This window comes from Chelon labrosus (genome assembly GCF_963514085.1).
Source record: "Chelon labrosus genome assembly, chromosome: 7".
NCBI lineage: Eukaryota > Metazoa > Chordata > Actinopteri > Mugiliformes > Mugilidae > Chelon > Chelon labrosus.
Window position 1 is genome coordinate 30212860 of NC_140343.1, and position 20071 is coordinate 30232930.

Consider the following 20071-nt stretch of genomic DNA (forward strand, 5'->3'; position numbering starts at 1 on the left):
TAATCTTTCCATCTCTTTGCTCTCACCCTTTGTTTTTTAGTGCTACACTTTCTGTTCTTTTGCCTCACTCTTTTTACGCTTCTCAATACATTCAGTCTCACATTTCCTTTTTTAATCCTGTGTTATTTGCTAATTCTCTCAGTCTCCCTCTTTTGTGACAGTGGAGCTGCCCTATAGCCTTATAAGGAAGGTCTTACTGCTTCTCACACACACTCAGGAACATGTTGACAGAAAGGGCGGTGAGGTGCTCCCTGGTCTAGAGTGTATGTAGAGTGTGACTCCACTCCATATAGCTTTGTGTCGCATACACAATATATACACAATACCCACATTCAGATCTGTGTAAGATTTGACCTCCTGCAGCTGTTTTTACTTGTGAATATTTGCTCCAGTCTTTTTTCTCCCTGGCTGTGGTGGCGATTTGGTTGTAACCTTGCAGCTCTTGTTCTTCCAGTTGCATATTAAATTTTTTTTTGACGAGGAAGAAGAAGAAGAAATAAACTGGCTTGTCCTTATGCTCCTGATGTGCTGTCTTTAAGTGGCATTCAGTTTCTAACTTTTAGAAGGTAATATTTTTAGACACACAACACACTGTGGTCTTTCATCCTTCATGATGAAGACTCACCCTCTGCTGTACGTTTAGCGGGGAACTCTCTCACAAACCTCCATGGTATACTAGCAGTGTTTTTTCTCTTTTTAATCATTTATGGTAACTGTGTGGGACACACCAGAAAATCTAGGGTCACAGACGGCCCAACGTAGTACATTTGCTGACTGTTAGCTTGGTGTGTCACAGCCCCTGCAGTATATTTAAACTTTTCATAAGCGCTAATAAAAGTAATTTGGAAACTTTGTTTCACTCAGCTAAAGTGTGGGTGTTTAACTTCAGTCTCTGCTTTAATGATTGCTCATATCTAGACACATCATCACATGTACACATACTCATGTACAGTTTATTTGCACATAAATATCTCCCCTTCCTTCCTCTTGACAGTCTACTCAAGGGCCCCCCTTCCCCCCAGAAGCTGCAGGGACACAAAGGAATAATAGACAGGGCTAGGACAGGGAACTCGTCTGAGTGTGCGTGCATGTAGGCAGTGCAAAGGTGTCACCCATCAACATGCTTGCTGTTTCGTTCCAATGCCCTCACTCTCTTTCTGTCCTTCTGGAGTCTCCTGCCACTTTTGCATTTAGCCATTAACATTCAATGAGCAACAGTGTTGAGTTTTTATGGATACATGGAAATACTGGACAATAAAATAGACACTCACCACATACCCCTCTGTCAAGCGTTACACACTTCACTAGGGGTGAGGTGCTGTGTGCATGCGTGCGTGCGTGTGTGTGTGCATTCCGGCCGAATTTCGAGAGACTGTTGGACATAGAGAGGGGTGAAGGGGATCAAATGAAGGGATGTTACTAGGCATGCTAGCTCTTTGTGTATGTGTGTGAGGGTGTGTTAGCGAGAGGAAAGGATTCCTCCATGGCTGTTCTTTTTTGAAAATAAATCTCCAGAGAGTGAGGGTTTGCACTTCCTGTACACTGGGATTCTTTGAGGTTGTGAGGTGAGCTCTTCATTGGTCACCTTTCTGATCTTTCTGGTAGGAGAATCGGGAGGCAGTGGGTGGACGGGAAACTCGATACCCTTTTCCTCCCCTTTGCACCCCTCCATTCCTTTTTTGCAATATTTCTTTTGCCAACTATCCATCTGTCCCTCTGATGCCCTCCACTAACAAGCAGTTAATAAAATAATAAAATTTTAATAAAAGTGTCTAATAAAGTAGTAATAAATACTCGGATATGTAGAGCTCTGTGTCACCACGTTGTTTCCTCTCTTTTCTTTCTTATTAGCTGTCTTTCACTCATGCAATTTCTCTCTGCTGCCCTCTATCAGTTGCTGTTTTGGGTTTTGTTGTTGTGTGTATGTGCATCTGGGTTAAAATCAAACTTTAAACCCCAGTGCAGGCATATTAATTCACTTATATATCATTGAGTAATGTTTAATATCAGCTGTGTAAAAGGATACAGTAGACTGTACAGCTGACATGCTTTTGTCTGGTGGAAAACTCCCATTCTGAGACTCAGATCATGTAATGATTTGATCGAACCCTTCGTTACTTTTTTTTTTGTAAGGAAGCTGTGTTCTGTAGCTGACAGAGATAAGAGATTGCACACTAAACAACTGTCTTATTGAAATACATTTACCAGAAGAGTCTGTGACTCAGGTTCAACTGATAAATGTTAGAAATAAATCACATGAAAAATAGATATCTGTGCCAAGGGGAATTTTAGCAATACAAAATCAATCACAGAGAAACACAACAATCTTATAATAACCCATATTCCTCCGTTAGTCAGCCAGATACATAGCAATACAGTTCCACCTTTGTTCAAAAGTGTCCATTTTCAGTTGTACACTTGCAGTCATTCACTCCATTGTGTAGACCCTTTTCAGTCTCTGTACCCACTGAGTTTTGGACGGTGATTTTGGATCCTTCCAGTTGACAGTTATCATTTTCTTAGCAATCATTAAAAGTATCTGTAACATGTATCTTTGATCTGAACTATATGTCTCCTGAGGTATATCTTCCAGTAGGAATATCAGTGGGTCTAATGGAGAGTTCACTTGTAAAATTTTGTCAGTTTCTTCCTTAACTCTCTTCCAGAATCCCTGGCTTTCTGGTCAGTCCCAAAAAATATGTGAATGATCTCCAATTTTTCCACATTTTCTCCAACACAATTCCACATTAGGTTCTTTCACATATGTTGAAATTATGAGAGGTGTGTTAAAATACCTTATTTTTAATATCCAGTCAAATTCTCTCCATAACTGACTATTAAGTCCTTTATGACAATATGTACATATCCCATACTTTATCTGCAATTATAATAAATCACTTTAAAGGATGACATTTTTACTACCAACATTAGGAAAAAATATACTACAAAAATAGATATAAAAGACTCCTGTGATAATACGGCCCAGAACACACTATTTTGACAAATATTTGTGTGTCCACTTAAGTAGCTAAATTGATCTCTTGGAAATTCAGGCTTTTGTCTTATTTACGACAGAAGGAGGTGGAGAAATAAATCCGTAACCATATAAAATCAAGCATAGGGCATCCTGAAAGTGAAACATAATTAACTAGCCAGGTGTTATCGTTGCTTTGGTTGCTTTTCTAACTTTATTATATAGCTTTTGCAATTATTGTTTACACTGAGTGAAATAGGCTATAGAAAGCAATATGCATGCAGTGATGTATGTGTCCTTTTGACAGGTTACATAGTCCATATGTTGCAGCAGAAATCCAAATAAATGAGGGTTAAATTCCCTCCCTATACTTTAAGTGTGGCCCTGCCAGGCTTCTTCTCCAATTTATCATTTATGAATATGTTGAAAAATGTAGGTGTGTTGGGAGTGGTCAGATTAAGTCAGATTAATAACAAATAATGTCATCTGTCCTGTCAGACAAGTCAGCAAGTGTGACTTTGACCAGCCGTAGCCAACGTTTGCCTGGATTTGTTCCAGTGGCTGGTCATTTCCCTGCTAACCTTGTGTGTACGTCACAGCCGCAAGCTACACACACGCACACACACACACACACACACCCACACCCACACACAGGCTTCAGTCTTTATTCAAACAATTATCTAGCTTCCTGCACAAGCTCACTCGGTCTTATGACAGGGTATGACTATGGCTGACTGGATGTATGACTGGCCTGGCTGTGCATGTGTTTTTGAAAGAGTGAGAAAGAGAGAGACATATCTCACATGGTTTTGTCATTCCTCTGAGCTGCCGTTTCGTCTGTTGCAAATTGTTGTGGCAACAAACAACTCAAAGTTTGGCTTATAGGATACAAACACACAGGCACTGAAACACATTTTAATCACGAGTTCTAGTTATTTTAGTTGCATCCTTGCGGACAAAACACCCTCATATACACAACTACTTTGGTTAGATGTGCTACATTCTATTCTATTCTTATTATCTAGATAAATAAGAAAAATATTCAAATTCATTGTAAAAATGAAGCAGGAAGTAAAGTATGTTTACACTTATGTTAATACCACCTGTAATTCAAATATAGTCTCTTTCATCTACAGAATTGCATTGCATACATTGCAGGTGTTCTCTGTTATCAGTGAACATGGGCACTCCCTGCATTTTGCAGTTTTATTGAACTCTTTATCTAATCAACCATCTGGACCTTGAAACTAAAACCCTGCTCTGCTCCGTGCAGCATTCCTCTAACACACGGAGGAGGAGGAAGAAGGGGGAAGAAGGGGGAAGAAGGGGGAAGAAGGAGAAGAGATGAAAATATCAGAGAAGTGGGCCGAGTAGATTTCTGAAGAAGCTGGCAGTTGGGGTGATATAGTGTAGGAGGGAGGGGAAAAGAAGAGAGGAAAAATAAAGAGGAAAGGGTGGCAAGAGGAGAAAACTTGTTGAGAGGCAGAGAAAATGGGGTGAAAGAAGTGCAGATGAGTGGAGAAAAAAAACAGTGAGCAAAGGGCGGAGAGAGGAGAAAATTAGGACTTAATTAGAACCTTGAACCTTAATTAGAAGCTGCTGTTCACACTTAAAGTTCACTACGTATTAGTTTATTCAGATTTATAATACTTGATTGGTCGGTTGGTTGGTTTTAGATGTCTTATCGGGGTGTGTAGCGCTACACAAACTCATTTACACAGAACTGACGTCAAATTTGCTTCATACAAATGTGGGAATTGACCGCAACAGGCTCCATGGTGCTCAATTGTACTGCCTGAGCATCATAGGACAGAATGTATTAGAAAATGAGTGAAGAGGGAAAGAGAACAGTGGGTTAGAGAGGAAAGGATGAGTGAAGGAGATGCCTGAAACTGTAAGAGGACCTATAAGAGGAGGAGAGGTAGGGAAGATGAGTCAAGTTTTAGCTGCAGTACTGCATTAGGAGGCTGCATAGAGTTGGCAGCAAATATGCACACACATAAGATGCAGAAATATTGACACACACACATAGTGGTGATACAGCAGTAGTTAGCAATGCTGTCAGCAGTCTCTTTCCACAACAAAGTCGCAGAGATTCTGTGTCAGTTGTTCAGTTGGAGATGTGGGCTTTCAGTCATCTTATGAGAAAGCTTGATCTACGTTGCAGACTATCATCTAGCATATTTTTCTGCACTGAAGTACTTCCTGCACTCTATAAAACAATACGCAAAGGTATCAAAAACAACTACATATAGTTGGACGACGTTGAGAAGCTACTGAATGGAATATCAAAAGACACTTTGGTGACCTGGCTCGTTAGAGCTGAACCGAACTATAAACCACAAACCGTGTTGAACAATATTGAATTGTTTTGTTGCATGCCTAGAGTCAATATTATTTTCATGTCAATTTCCTCTTTCCAACAGATAAATATGAAATGTAGAGCTAAAGAAAGATAAGTCAACCACACAAACTTGGAACAAACTACACTGTATCTATCCATATAATATTATCCTAATAATTCTCTTAGTTACATCACTATGTATGTTAATCGGATGAATTTCTTCCTCTCCGTTTTAGCCTTTTGATGAAAAGCTCATAAAATTTGTTAAGTTCATTCACAGAGCTAAACATACAAGAGCCAAATTAATTCGAGCCCAATCTGCCTTTTTAAAAAGTCATAATTGGTAAACAGGCCAACTGAAAATAGTTATCAGTGCGCTGCAGAGTGCCACGCAGAGAAAACGAGCTTCCAATGCTTGTTATGCTTTGTTTTGAATCCAAAGCCTGATGGTCCAAAAAGGCAAATAGATGTTGAGTTTGGAAGGCAGTGAAATAAAATGCAACAGAGCTCGAAGATGTAGAGATGCCCTAACAAAAAAAATACTTAGCCTCTAAGGGTGGCTCCTCATTAGGTGTTCAGGTTAGTGTCTATGCATAACTATTTTTGAATTTCTGGGCTAAAATAAAAAAAGGTTTAATGCTACATATTTGTTTTGGTGCTTTCAAGTTCCCCCCACCATATAATCAAGTGTTATGACGTTGATGTGTTTATGTGTTGTCCCTCAGGGATAACAGCAATTAGGAGGTTTAATTACGCTGTTAAAATGACCAAATTGAAAGTTGATGCTATAGCTCAACATGATGGTCTGCAGACAGTTATGGGAGCAACAGATTCTCCAGTGGCAATGCATCATGTGTGTGGTTGTATGAGAGTCTTGTGTGTGTTTCTAGTCACACAAGCTCTTGCATTATTGAAATTTTTTATTCGTAGAGGTTTTACACGTCATGTTCTGCCTCTCACGTGTCTTCCCTCTCTTTCCTCTCTGGAATGCATTGAATGTCCTTATCTTTGCCCATGCAAACACAAGGGTGAGCCAGCAGCAGCTGAATTCCTCTGCAGATCTCAGGCAGACAAACCACACCACACACTGGCATCCAACAAACCTAAATGGCTGCTTTTACTGAAAAATCCCCCTGAAAAGACATGCAACAAAGTTGTAGTCCAGTTAGTGAGCTGAGACGCAAGATATGTGCTAGCAGTATTTTACTGCATGTAGTAAAAATAGATTTAACAATGTATGGCCAAATGTAATGGTTTGAGTTTTGGCAACAGGTTGAAGCCTAAAGATGATGCACAAACACTGTAGGGTAGTCCAAATGGAGAGCAGGGCTTTAAGTAGGCCTGTCACGATAACAAATTTTGCTGGACGAACGTCAAGAACTTTTAAATATCCTAAATAAACAAACACAAAAGACAACTGTTCGTCAAATGTTTGTAGCATTAGCATTTTGCACTGTTTCGTTTATATTTACTTTGTCGACCAAACGCCTCAGTGAGTGTTGACTGTCGGGCGAAGGCTCCTCTGCATCTCGAGCTGTAGTTTTTTTTCCCAGCTGGGAAAACTGGACTGGATGGTTGTGTTTCAGGTGCGCGTACAAGTTGGTTGTGTTGGCTTTTTTCGTTGCCACTACTTTCAAACAAATACGACATACTGTGTCACCTTGTTCATTCAGTATAAATCCGAAATGTTCCCACGTTGGGGCTGTGGCATTCTTCTTCTTCTTTGAAATCATCCCTTTTATTCCTACAAATTTCTACTCGCGTTACCTTACTCTCTACTCCTCACGAGGCTCACTTGCTGCACTCTCTGTGTGTGTGCTGGCGGCCCCGCCTACCCCCAACACGCCCAGGTGCTGAGACCGATGCACAAAGTGAACCCTCTTGTCATCCAGCCTGTTTGGTAGAGAGAACCGAGGAAAACAAACACGCATGCGCATGGCAATATAAAATTATCGGGTTCATTTTCATTTATCGTGCGATTAATTGATTTATTGATTACTGCGACAGGCCTAGCTTAAAGTATTCCTCCTGCCAGATCTCCGGCGCGTGGCGTTTGACTGCGATTTAAAAAAAAAAAAAAACTCGATGTGGGTTATTGGCAGGTTCGAGTCAATTGAGTTCGCTGAACAATGGAATTAGAGGAAACCAGCTTTCGCTCCTAACCAAACTAATATTACTAGCCAATCATAAGTAGACTGCCGGCGGGTCTTGGAAAAGCTTAATTGAGATCTAGCAGCAGTTAATGCTGCTTCCACAACTCGGGAAAAAAACGAGCTCTGAATAGTGAATTGATTGAACAGCGTCAAACTTGAAAAGTACGGGTCGGAAATTACACGCATATTCATCTTTGTCCAAAATAAGCATAAATTGCTGCTGCATATGTTTTTAGTGTTCAGCGAATAGTGACAATATCCCAAACTTTTTTCTCCTCCAAGTTAACCTGTAGCGTGAACGCTATGACTTACCGGCTACTTCCGAGTTGTCTTGAACGTAGCAGACACAATGCAGCAAACCTTTTGGTAGCTAGTGCCAGAAATTAAGAGAGCCAGGTGCTGGTTTCTGTGTGTTGTGCTCGAAGAAGTTAATTTACGCTACTAGCGGCAAAAAAGTTCTACGGCATCACGACGGCGGCTCTCCAACACGCAAGTCATTTAATGGGAGCTACATCCACAGCTGACGTACCGGTGTCAATGACTGATCGTGTTTGTGACTTGAAAATACACTATATTGCCATAAGTATTCACTCACCCATCCAAATAATTGAATTTAGATTTTTCAATCACTTCCAATGTCCACAGGTGTATAAAATCAAGCACCTAGGCATGCAGACTGCTTCTACAAACGTTTGTGAAAGAATGGGTCGCTCTCAGGAGCTCAGTGAATTCCAGCATGGTACTGTGATAGGATGCCACCTGTGCAACAAGTCCAATCATGAAATTTCCTCGCTACTAAATATTCCAGCGTCAACTGTCAGTGGTATTATAACAAAGTGGAAGCAATTGGGAAAGACAGCAACTCAGCCACGAAGTGGCAGGCCACGTAAAATGACAGAGTAGGGTCAGCGGATGCTGAGGCGCATAGTGCGCAGAGTTTACCAACTTTCTGCAGAGTCAATCGTTACAGACCTCCAAACTTCATGTGGCCTTCAGATTAGCTCAAGAACAGTGCATAGAGAGCTTCATGGAATGGTTTCCATGCTCGAGCAGCTGCATCCAAGCCATACATCACCAAGTGCAATGCAAATCGTTGGATGCAGTGGTGTAAAGCACGCCGCCACTGGACTCTAGAGCGGTGGAGACACGTTCTCTGGAGTGACGAATCACTCTTCTCCATCTGGCTATTTGATGGACGAATCTGGGTTTGGCAGTTGCCAAGAGAACGATACTTGTCTGACTGCATTGTGCCAAGTGTGAAGTTTGGTGGAGGGGGGGATTATGGTGTGGGGTTCAGGAGCTGGGCTTGGCCCCTTAGTTCCAGTGAAAGGAACACTGAGCATACCAAGAAATTTTGGACAATTCCATGATCCCAACTTTGTGGGAACAGTTTGGGGATGGCACCTTCCTGTTCCAACATGACAGTGCACCAGTGCATAAAGCAAGGTCATTTACCATTTACCAACACGATTTATCATTGACGATCACTCAACCGCTTGTAGATCTGTGTAAAAAATTAGCTGTTGATAAAAATGCTTTGACAAAACTGTCTGTTTCAAATCAGCATGCCAGTTATATGAACACCCAAGGTATATCACCAGAGTAAGAATCGTCTTTCTGAGAAGCTCGTATGTTTTCTCTTAATGTTGGTGAAGCCACTAGCCAGAGCATGGACAAAGTTCTTAATGTACTGGTTCGCTTTTTTGATGATGATGTGGCCAGAGTGATAACACAACTTCTTGCAAGCAGGAAATTTAATATCAGCAATGCTCCAGCACTTATGCTGGAACTTAAAGATGACCTGCAGTGTTATGGTCGTGAGTGGAAACAAGTAACCAATATTCTACTAGACAATTGGTGCAGCTTTCAGAGGTCATTATTTGTTTTGAACAAAAAACTAGGGATGCACCGATCCGACTTTTTCAGTCCCGATACCGATACCGATGCCTAGGCTTTGTATATCTGTCGATACCCGATACCGATCCGATACCATTGTTGAATTAATAATAAACTGCATACCTTCCACCTTATACCTTCCTTCCACCATGTAGAAGAAACTAAAGGCACCAGACTTTCCTAACTAAACATTACTTTCCTAACTAAGACAAAATAACATAGATGTAATGTATTGAATACTTATTTATTTGTTATTTAAAGAACAATTGTGCATCCAAATCGAAAATAGAATGTAATCAAACTTCTTAAAATAAATTTAAATAAATAAACATTTACTTTGCAGACATTGCAAACAGCCGTCGAACTAGTTGGCGTGGCAAGCGTGAAATATCTCCACAGAGCCGACTCTTTGGCTCACTCCATGTTGCTTAAATGCTCCAACTCCTTCTTCTTCTGTTTATTGGCGGATCATATCTTCACGACATATACCGCCACCTACTGGACTACTACACAGGATCTCCAACTCGTTCCAGCATGCGACACACATGCTGCTAACGAATGACGTAGGATCTGCTGCGACGGAGAAAAAAAAAAAAAAAAAAACCTGGATCGGCCCGTGGATCTGTTAATTTTTCCGATCCCCGATCCAGCTATTTTGTCAATATCGGGGCCGATATCCGATCCCAATATCGGATCGGTGCACCCCTACAAAAAACTGATGGAAATGTTGCAATTTAGAATTGCAATATTATCTACAGTTCACTGTTGCACTGTATCTGATTATAAATTGTTTTTATGTAAATTGTCCTTTACTGATTTAAATGGTTGCTAATTGAATAATTCCTCAAATTAATTAGCCTGACAGAGTTTCACATGCTCTTACAACATTATGACATTTCATTTCTAATGCGTTGGACCCACTGTGCCCCCGCCCCTACTTTAAGCCCTGGGAGAGTCTTTCTTCGTTGTCAACATCTGGCTACTATATTACCCACAATGCATTCCAGCTGTAGATTTGGAGGGTTATGCTTTTGACGGAGAAGCCTAAACTGTCTATAAGCTGAGATGAGCTACAGAAAGCTCTTTGCAATATTTGCTATATTCACACTTGCCGTCTTCAAGCATGATTCCTCCAGGATGAATTAAGTCAGCTCAGGTAAAACTTTGATAATTTATTATTTGCCACATTGCACATTTGTTTTGTGAAATTTGAGTCAAGCACAATATTGGCAAAAAAAAAAAAAAAAAAAAGAAGAGCTTTTACAAGTTAACACAATCAAGAGAGAGCAAGAGGGCAAGTTCTCCACTTATTATATAATAAAATATATTATAACGATCACGTGACAATAACAAAACAAATGCCTCAGAGAAGACAAAGCAGTTAAAGGTCTCAGACAAAGCAGTTAAAGGTGCCATGTGTAAGAATTGAGGTAAAAATATCCAAGTGTCGTAATACCAGTTTCGGCCATGGGAGGCGGTATGCGGGCAACATAACCGCCAGCCAAACTACTGATTCTCACGGGACCTATAATGATCTTTTATGTATATCAAGTTTGAGTTTCATTAGCAATACCTCTTCTAGCAATTAAGTAAGTTATCATTAGTCACCAAAAACATTCGGTCTCATTACACCTTGCAGTGTTTTCCGTTAAGTTTCGTGCGTCCATTTGGGGTTCATTATCATCGAAGACATTTCAAGCTTCTTAGCTAATGTTACATTTTAGCATCAGCTTGGTAGATAGCCTAACAGGTGAAAACCAGATCGGATCTGTGGGTAGAGCTAACTATCAAACGCTAACAGCTACGGTTAGCCATCGCTAACATTAGCACGTTTGCCGAACAGCCTTCGAAACATTTTTATGTTATAACTTCCCGAAAAACTACACGAACATATCAAACAAACTTCTAGCGAAATACTAACAGCATCTTACTTACCAATCCAAAAGAAATGTTGCAAGTTCGGAGTCGAACCTCATTTCTTTCAGTTGTCTCCAGCGATGGAAAGCGCTTTTATTTGTGCTTCTGAGCGCGTTTTTTTCCCTGCAGCGGGTGGTTGTGGTGGTGGTAAGGGTCTCTTGCCAAGGGTTTCAGCCATTCTTCCTCTCTCTTCCCTGAACTGAAATGTAGGCCCAGTAGTGGGCTGTACTTTCCACACGATTGACATCAGGTTCAAGTACGCCCACAAGCCGTGCGAGTTATTCGTGTATTGCAGTTTGGCTGGCGGTTATGTTGCCCGCATACCGCCTCCCATGGCCGAAACTGGTATTATGACACCTGTCGGGCTGTAGCTAGTAATTTAGCATGCTAATTCAGGTTGATATCTCTGCCACTTGCCCAACACTGGCGACTTGTAGCATGCAATCCTTCAGAAACTGCCCCTCTGTGAATGGCTTTTCCGCCTTGGCATTAATTTACTGACCATGCTTCGACTGCAGCATCCATGGCCTTACCAGCTTTGTGGAAAAGTTCTTGCTGGGATAGCAGTCTATCACCCCTGTAGTTGTCATAATGCTCATAATGTCGCTTGAGATTATATTCCTTCAGAATGGCAAGTTTCTCCTTACATATAAGACAGATCGCATTTCCACTGAACTCAACAAAAAATACTCCAATGTCCCTCTTTTTTGAAATTGTCTGTGTTTGTCATCCACTTTTCTTTTACGTTTGGAGAGCGACATCATCGGCTTCTTCTTCTTCTTCTACTACGGTCTAACTTTTCTTCTTCTTCTACACTTCTCTTTCGTGTCGTCAGCACTTCATTGACTGAATTGTTTTTATAATTTAAATTGCAAGCTAAATTATTGTGGAAAACAAGTAATCAAAAGTAAACTTGAAGGGCCAAATTGCATTTCATTTTATACGTCAAGTCGTGGGCTGGATGTAGGGCCGGGAGTTTGAGACCCCTGCCTTAGATGTTTTCTCTGCTTCATGCATGTCAGTGATTTGACCCTTCTCAAATAGACTAACATCTTTTGGGATGTGTCTTTCAACATGGTTGTTTGAGAAATGAGAAGCTACTCATTGCATCAGTTGGGGTTAAATAACTTGTTTCCAGCTGAAAGATAATCGCCCATGCAGTAATTATCCAATGGGAGGCTCGTACCTATTTGCTTAATTTAATCCAGGCGGTGACTTTTTTTTTTGGCCAGGCAAACTAAAAACAATTAATAATGTTTAATCAGATGATTAACAAGTTGTATTTATATAAACTTATATTTGAATTGGTGTTCGTTAGTGCTCTGTTCCTCTGTAAACTTGTCCCACTTAGTTTTATTGGAAGCTTCCTGTTTTGTATCAGACAGTGTTTATGGAGTGGATCGAGCTGCTGCAAACATTTTGTTTATTTCACACACTTTTCTAGAAAACACTCCATTATGTGCAGTTTAATCATGCTGTTCTGCCTTAATGAACCCGTATGTGTGGTCTGGACTGACCTCTTCTGTGATCAAGATTACAGAAATGTTTATTGTCTTGACGAGAATTCTGTAATCAATACTTTGAGTTGGAGCTAAAAGCCTCCAAACAGAAAAAAATCTCTCCTTCTTGACCACTGATTTCTATTTCTGTATTATGGTTAATGTGGGTTGTTTCTGTCCTCTCAGATTGTGGAAATCCGGTCCGATTATTTGGCCCATTATTTGACACAAAACTCCGAAGTGTTTTCCTCCAAAGATGATCCATCTAATGTTTTGTCTCCTCTCAGGTCCTCAATGCCCAGAAAGCCGGGTACAAGGCAGCCATTGTTCACAATGTGGACTCTGATGATTTAATCGGCATGGGATCCAATGATGGCAAGTCAACCCACCATGACCCCGTACACCAACACATAATAAACATGAAGCATCTTGAATGCTTGTGCGTTTCTTTGTTGATGGAGAACATGTTTTTCTCTATCCGTGAGCCTGAGGAAAGATTAGACCAGGCCTGGGCATCTTATAGCCCGTGGCCCACATACGGTCCTCTGGGCCCGCGTGAGGGTGCGGTCAATCCGAATGTGAATGAAAAAAATATTATATAATTCATGCCGTTCATGCTATACAATCGTGTTGCTTTTATTTTGAAAAGTGTGACTTTTTTTTTTATTTATATGACATGCGTGCATATCATGCATCCATGACATGCGTGCGTGAACAGACAAGTGATGCTGGCCTGCAAGACCTCAAAATGTCAGCTCACGCCAAAAAAAGAAAAGTTGATACCGAATGCCGTGTTTTCAACAAGACATGGACTGCTAAATATTTATTTATAGAAGTCAAAGGTAAAGCGGTGTGCTTAGTTTGTGGTACACAGGTCGCTGTGTTCAAGGACTACAATTTGAATTGCCACTTCGTGACCAAACTCAACAAAGAACTTGTCTGATGAAGAGCATGCGAGGGAGTCAAATGCTTGCTAGCTCAGCTGCAAAACCAACAAGGATTTTTACAAATCTTTGCACACCCAGAAATGCGGCTGTCAAGACAAGTTATGTCATAACCCAAAAAATCGCCAGAAAAAGTAAGCCGTTTTCTGACGGAGAGTTTATCAAAGAGTGTTTGGTGGACTCCGCAGCACTAATATGCCAGGAGAAAAAGGGCACATTTGGGGATGTGCCCCTCTCCCGACGCACTGTAAGAAGGAGGGTTGAGGACATCGCAGGGAATCTGGAGTTTCAGCTGAAGAACAGAGCGGTCAACTTTGACTATTTTTCCCTGGCTAATCAATATATAGCTGATCAAAATATATAACTTACTGATTTTTACAATTGGAGAAAATGAATATTGAGCAGAATTAAGTTAAGTTACGTTCTCATTGGTTCGGCCCTCCAACACACTTAAAAATTAATTGCCCACCCCTGAGTTAGACAGACTGCAGTCAGAAGCACATTTCAAATCTCAAGATGTTTTCAAGGAAGGAAGTGATGCCCTCCAGCACTCACTCTGTATGAATCCATATTGTCCCTGCTGCAGCCCAGTTTAGTGATGTGACAGTTTCTGTCAGTTAGGTCTCATCTGCTATGATCTCTTGCAGCATCTGTCATAAATTTGTTTCATCTTCATTGTGTCATTGTCATTTATGTCATGTTTCTTTATTGTTAAGTACAGGTGTTGTTAAGTTTTTCCTTTCCCTATTTAGTGGATATTATGAAGCAGATAGTCATTCCCTCTGTGTTTGTGAGCGAGGAGACCGCCAACTCCCTGAAAGATGACTACATGTATGACAAGGGGTAAGGCTAAACCCATATCTCAGTTTTCTCTCACCATCAGTATAAATAGAAACCACTTCCTGCTCAGCTCTTCTAAAACTGATTTCTTAAACTCTCATTTATCCAGCTGTTTCACTCAAAGCTGTGTTTGCATTCTTTGACTGCCAGCTATGAGTTATATTTGTTTTTAATGTACAATGATGCCTGCAGTAAGCACTGTAGTACATCAAGGAGAGGGTTTTGTCTTGTGATGTGTGGTCCCTGCTGCTGATAGTGTGATAATTGGGTAATGAAACGTCTCTTTATGAACTCAGAGGTCACAGCGTTAGCATCTCAGTGCTCCACCAGCTGATGTGTATGTTGACACCAATTTGACAAATGAGGGTTATTCCCACATCTTTTGCAGCCAAAGGAATAAACGCTAAACACGATGAAGTTTTAACAGTGGTAACAGTTTAGCTGGGGATCAAGTTCTTGAACAATATTAAATGCATACATTGATAGAGGAGCCTTTATGTGAGGCTTAAGCTGCAACTTTATAAACATCACCAAAGGGAATACCCTTAGTTTAGCGTTCCAAAACAATTAGCTGTAACGAAATGCTGCCGTAATGCAGCCTCTGTGTCATTCGCAGAATATATTACTGTGCAAAAGGTTAATGTTCACCATGTGTCCTGTATCTGACAATACTTTGCTTGTTTTTCCAGGGGACATGTGGTCCTCGTGCCAGACTTCAGCCTGCCACTGGAATACTACCTGATCCCCTTCCTCATCATTGTGGGAATCTGCCTTATACTGATTGTTGTTTTCATGGTAGGTATAATTAAAGGTCTCGACACACCATCTCATGGTCGGCCATTTTAGGTGTTGGCCGTCAGGTAGCATCAAAGTTTTAAAATGTTTCTTGCATCATTGGCTCTGGTCAGACTTCAGACGCCAACATTGGGCCTATTCAGCATACTGAATCAGGAGCGTATGATGGTTTGTAGATCCCCCTAGTTTCTTAGCCTCCCAGCTAATAGTAGCACTTCCAGTTTATCCTTTTGAATAACAAATTCTGACTACTGCCACCTGCTGGTATTTATTTTTACGCAGGTGCAGGACATATGTTCAAGCAGGCTGTTGGCTCTAGTTTTTGGGGTGTGATCAAGTGAAACTTTTCAGTACATACATGGGCAACATCGCAGTCAGGCTTCATTGCAGTAGTTCTTTGATTCTGGTTTGGTGTGCCTGTGTCCTCAGGTCTTTAGTAAAGGAACAATTAGGAATATTTAAAGTGATTTAAATCTGCTTTTGTAAGTTTAATGATTGAGAAGTGAAGACTCCACAAAGACTCCATCGACCAATCGACCTCCTAAATATCATACTTTACATCAGTAACACTGTATTATGGAAATAAATCAGTTTCTTTGTCAGGACAGGGTTTCCGCGGAGTCATAAAAAGTCTTAAAAAGTCTTAAATTTGATAATGCCAATTTAAGGCCAATTTAATGTTAAATTACATTTCGTCAAGTCTTAAATCCTTACGTCCATTTACCGCTTCATTCGCATGTCTGTGGCATTCACAGTTAGTTCCGTGTGTTCTGTGTAGTTCTTTTTTAAATCTAACTATTAGCAGTACGCCGAAATTAAACTACAAATGAGACCTGGAAGTGGAATCCAGTGTTCAGCTCGGTTTGGAATGTGTTGCTGCACCGGGTATGGTACGGCCATACGGCGCAGGCAAAGTGGGGAGATTTTTTTCGTCACGTAACGTTTGTTGGCGTTATGGATTTTGACCTCCTTTTGGATTCGATACTTCTTCTGTCACATGAACCTCGTTGTCAACTTGGGAAATGGGCAAAATGTAAGTTTAACGTGAAGTTGGAGAGAAGCTTAGCGACGTTTGCTAGCAGTAAAGCAAGGCAGGAGACGAAGTGGAGGGATGTCCGCACAATACATTTATTAAACAGAACCATATAAAGCCAGGTCTCACGGCATATTACAAAATATAATAAAACGTTTGTGGCTTGTAGCCTTCACCAGCGTCCACATTACAGAGATGGAGGAAGTAAAAAAAAAAACAAAAAAAAACAACCAGACGGATGCAACAAGAGTGACACCTGCTGAACTAATTAAGTGATGAAAACAAAGGAGGCGCCGCCCCGTGGCGTAAACTGGTAATGCTCCATGTAATACTCTGGCTGTTACAGCTTGTACGAAATTATTTCATTGATTAGCTGAAACGTCCTGAACAATCCTTATGAGGCGAACTGCAGACTCTACCGATTCTGCTGCCTCATCATCATAAAGTGGCTGTTTCAATGCTCGAAAATACCACACCTGGGGCATGATAAGGATCCGTGATATATAATCTATTTAAAGCGCGCAGTAAATTCTGGCGGCCTGAAATCACCACTGGCTCTATAAATTTTTCCTCAGTTTTCCTGCCAATATGGCGGTGTCAACAAAAAAAAAAGTCACGTGATGCCCGGAGCTCTATAGCGGTCTACAGCGATGTGTTTCAATGCCATTTAATTCATTGAAATACATTATAAATCTATGCATGACACATTGGATGGAGTTGGGACATGTCTCAGTGCATGTTAAATCACATCCAGAGGGTAGTTGATAGTTGAATGATAATACATTTTGTTATTTTGAAAGTAATTCTGGGTCTCTGATTTTCCTTATTTTTTGTACTTCGAGTAGGTCTTAAATTTAACCTATAATGGTCTTAAAAAGGTCTTAAAAAGTCTTAAATTTCACTTGCTCAAACCTGCAGAAACCCTGTCAGGAACTTCAGCCTGCAACTGAAAGTAGTAATACAATAGCAAAAGGGTAAAGTCTGTCAATCAGTGAGGGCTTAAAATTTTCTTATGCAAAAGCATTTAGACTGAAATCAGAGGTAAAGAATTTTGAATGTTTTCCCTTTTTTTGCTCTGTGACTAGATCACCAAGTTCATCCAGGATCGGCACAGAGCTCGGAGGAGCCGACTGCGCAAAGACCAGCTAAAGAAACTTCCCATCCACAAGTACAAGAAAGGTGGGGAAGAGTCTCAAACATCTGTGATTGTAACAATGAAATATTGATCGTGTCTATTAATTATGATTATAATTATGATATGACTATTAGGTTTATTGTGAATAATCGAAATTAATGGATAATTAATGGATACCAAAACATCTACAAGAAAACGGTGAAACCTTAGATTCAGTTCTCTAATACATTTCTCCTGGCAAAGTTGACACAGAAACATTTTCAAAGAGTCATTGTTCTTCCATCTTGCTTCTCTCATGATTCAGCCCAAAGCAGAAATGTCCTCAAAGCATTAAGACACTTCATTCCTCCCTTGAGCTCTGCTAATCGGATTAATATGGACTTGAGTTTTCTTACAAAGCCACCATGACAGATTAGACCTCCTCTCTGTTGAGATCTTACACATGACTGATGTTTTGGAATGTAGTCTCTGTTGTGCCCAACTTGTTCAGTGTATTTTGGTTTGTAGCACTGAGAGATGAAATATGATAAAATAAGAAGATACTAATGTATCTTTATATGAATTTAAGTATTTGACTAAAAACTTCTGGAGCCTTTTTAGATAAAGTTCTGAGTCCAAGAGTCAGACTGTTGTTTTGAAATGCATATGCTCTTTGTGCTATGGTAAGAAAAGTTTGTCTGAGGTTTTTCTGCTGACTCCGTTTCCTTCGGAAGCGGCATTTTGCAGACTGGAAAGCCCCAGACTGCGGTCAGCTATGCATGGGGAATGGGTGGTGCATAATAAATATCCCCCTTGCAGCACTGCTAATTGAGGGGGTTACGAGCTGTTCCTCCCAACCTGGCTGTAACAGATGCACGTGCTGCACACCAGCGGACAGCACCATGCATTGTCCAAATAACCATTTTTGTAACATCAGGGACAAAACATCTCTGCGGTTTGTGTACTCTTATGGGTGCGTCTGCGCACATTGTGACTCAGGGTTTCCACCAGGCACTGCAGCAGTCAACCCTGGCTGTTACAGTGAGTTCAGATGTCCAGGAACCAGCCTCTGGGGTGGTGTCTGCGCTCCTGTCAGCTGAGTCAGAGCAATTGGCGACACAGGAAGGGGACACCAAATCTCGACTTAATCAATTTTTAAGCCCTGCACTCTGGAGCAATGCTAGCTTGCCAGTGCTCCTGTTTGACCATATGAGTGCTGTGGGACAACAGTGGGACAATGACTCTGTTGTCTAATGCAGTGTATTGTTAGTCAGGTTTTACTCCAGGAAATGGTAAGACTCAGCTCCTCTTAACATTTTTAATCACTATAGTGTTTTTTGTTTTTGATTAGGTTTGAAGTTGCACATCTGTTTACAAGTTTTGGGGTGGATATTTGAACCAAGCAGCATCTGTGACTTCAGAGGGAAGTCTAGTCTGTGTAGTCTAATAAATAAAAGCAATGGCAGTTGGCGCTAGTTGACTTTACTGCTATGCCATGACGCTTTAACCCATTCAGACCGGATCACGCATCTGTGCGTGTTTACCTTTAAGACCGGATCACGCATCTATGCGTAGTTACGGCCGGCAAACGCGTCTCTGTCATTTTGAGCGTTGTCGTCTTTTTCGAGGCACATGGCCAATTATATGCACTGTGATTGGCTGAAATATTCTTGGGGTGAGTGACAGAGATGCTTAGGGATTTTTTTTAAACTCATGTGACTAATAAAACGCTTTGTGATTGGTCGAAATAGGCCTACACGTGGAGTATGTTTTGGTCGAAAATTTTAAACACCGTGCTAGCGATCCGTCATGGCTGACTCAAGTGAAGGAAGTGATATTGACGAAGTAATTGAAAAAATAGATCTTTACTGATTTTCAAAATTTAAAAAATGTTTGGTGTTTATTGATTTTTAAAAAAAATGCATTTGAAGATTATGCCCTAGCAAGTCAGTCAAGTTGAAAGCCAAAGACGTAAGCTGTCAAATGCTTTTTATCTCATGTTTTTATCTGCTACAGAGCCTGAGAAATTAAGGTTTTAGTAAGCGTTGACATATTTTGAAAAACCTCAGGTTTTGAGAGGGGGTTTACAGAAGAGTATTTAGGCCTGAATGGGTTAAGCGGGAAGTCGGTCTGACATGATCCCGGATAAACTTGCCGTCATTGACTCCCCAATCACTGACCATAAACCTGTTCTCTTTAACAACCACATCCAACTATCCAAAGTCAAAGAACAACGGACTATCAACTTCAAACATCAAACACATCAACCCCACAGATCTCACCAACCTGATCACCTGTTACCCCAGCCCTCTCCCATCCTGCTCTCCAGCTGACCTGGTGAATCATTACAACAAATGTCTCTCCTCCTCCCTCACCACCCTGACCCCCCTGAAAACCCGCTCAGTTTCATTCATCCGCACTGCACCCTGGTTCACCCCAGAACTGTGCCAGCTCAAAACCACAGACCGTCGACTAGAGTGACTGTGCAAAAAGACTGGACTCACTGTACACACAGTCCGCAACAAGAGTCGTCTTCTGCACAGTCACCCACCTACCTCAGCC

General features: G+C 40.9%; 1 protein-coding gene across 2 annotated transcripts in view; it reads left to right on the forward strand.

The window, feature by feature from the left end:
- Positions 1-20071, forward strand: part of rnf13 (ring finger protein 13) — a 63110-nt gene that overhangs the window by 34991 nt on the left and 8048 nt on the right. For both annotated transcript variants that reach the window (XM_084547601.1, XM_084547602.1), the window contains 4 exons: positions 13071-13158; positions 14480-14570; positions 15257-15362; positions 17481-17574. In XM_084547601.1, coding sequence (XP_084403727.1) covers positions 13071-13158; positions 14480-14570; positions 15257-15362; positions 17481-17574 — 379 coding nt within the window. The remainder of the gene's footprint in view (positions 1-13070; positions 13159-14479; positions 14571-15256; positions 15363-17480; positions 17575-20071) is intronic.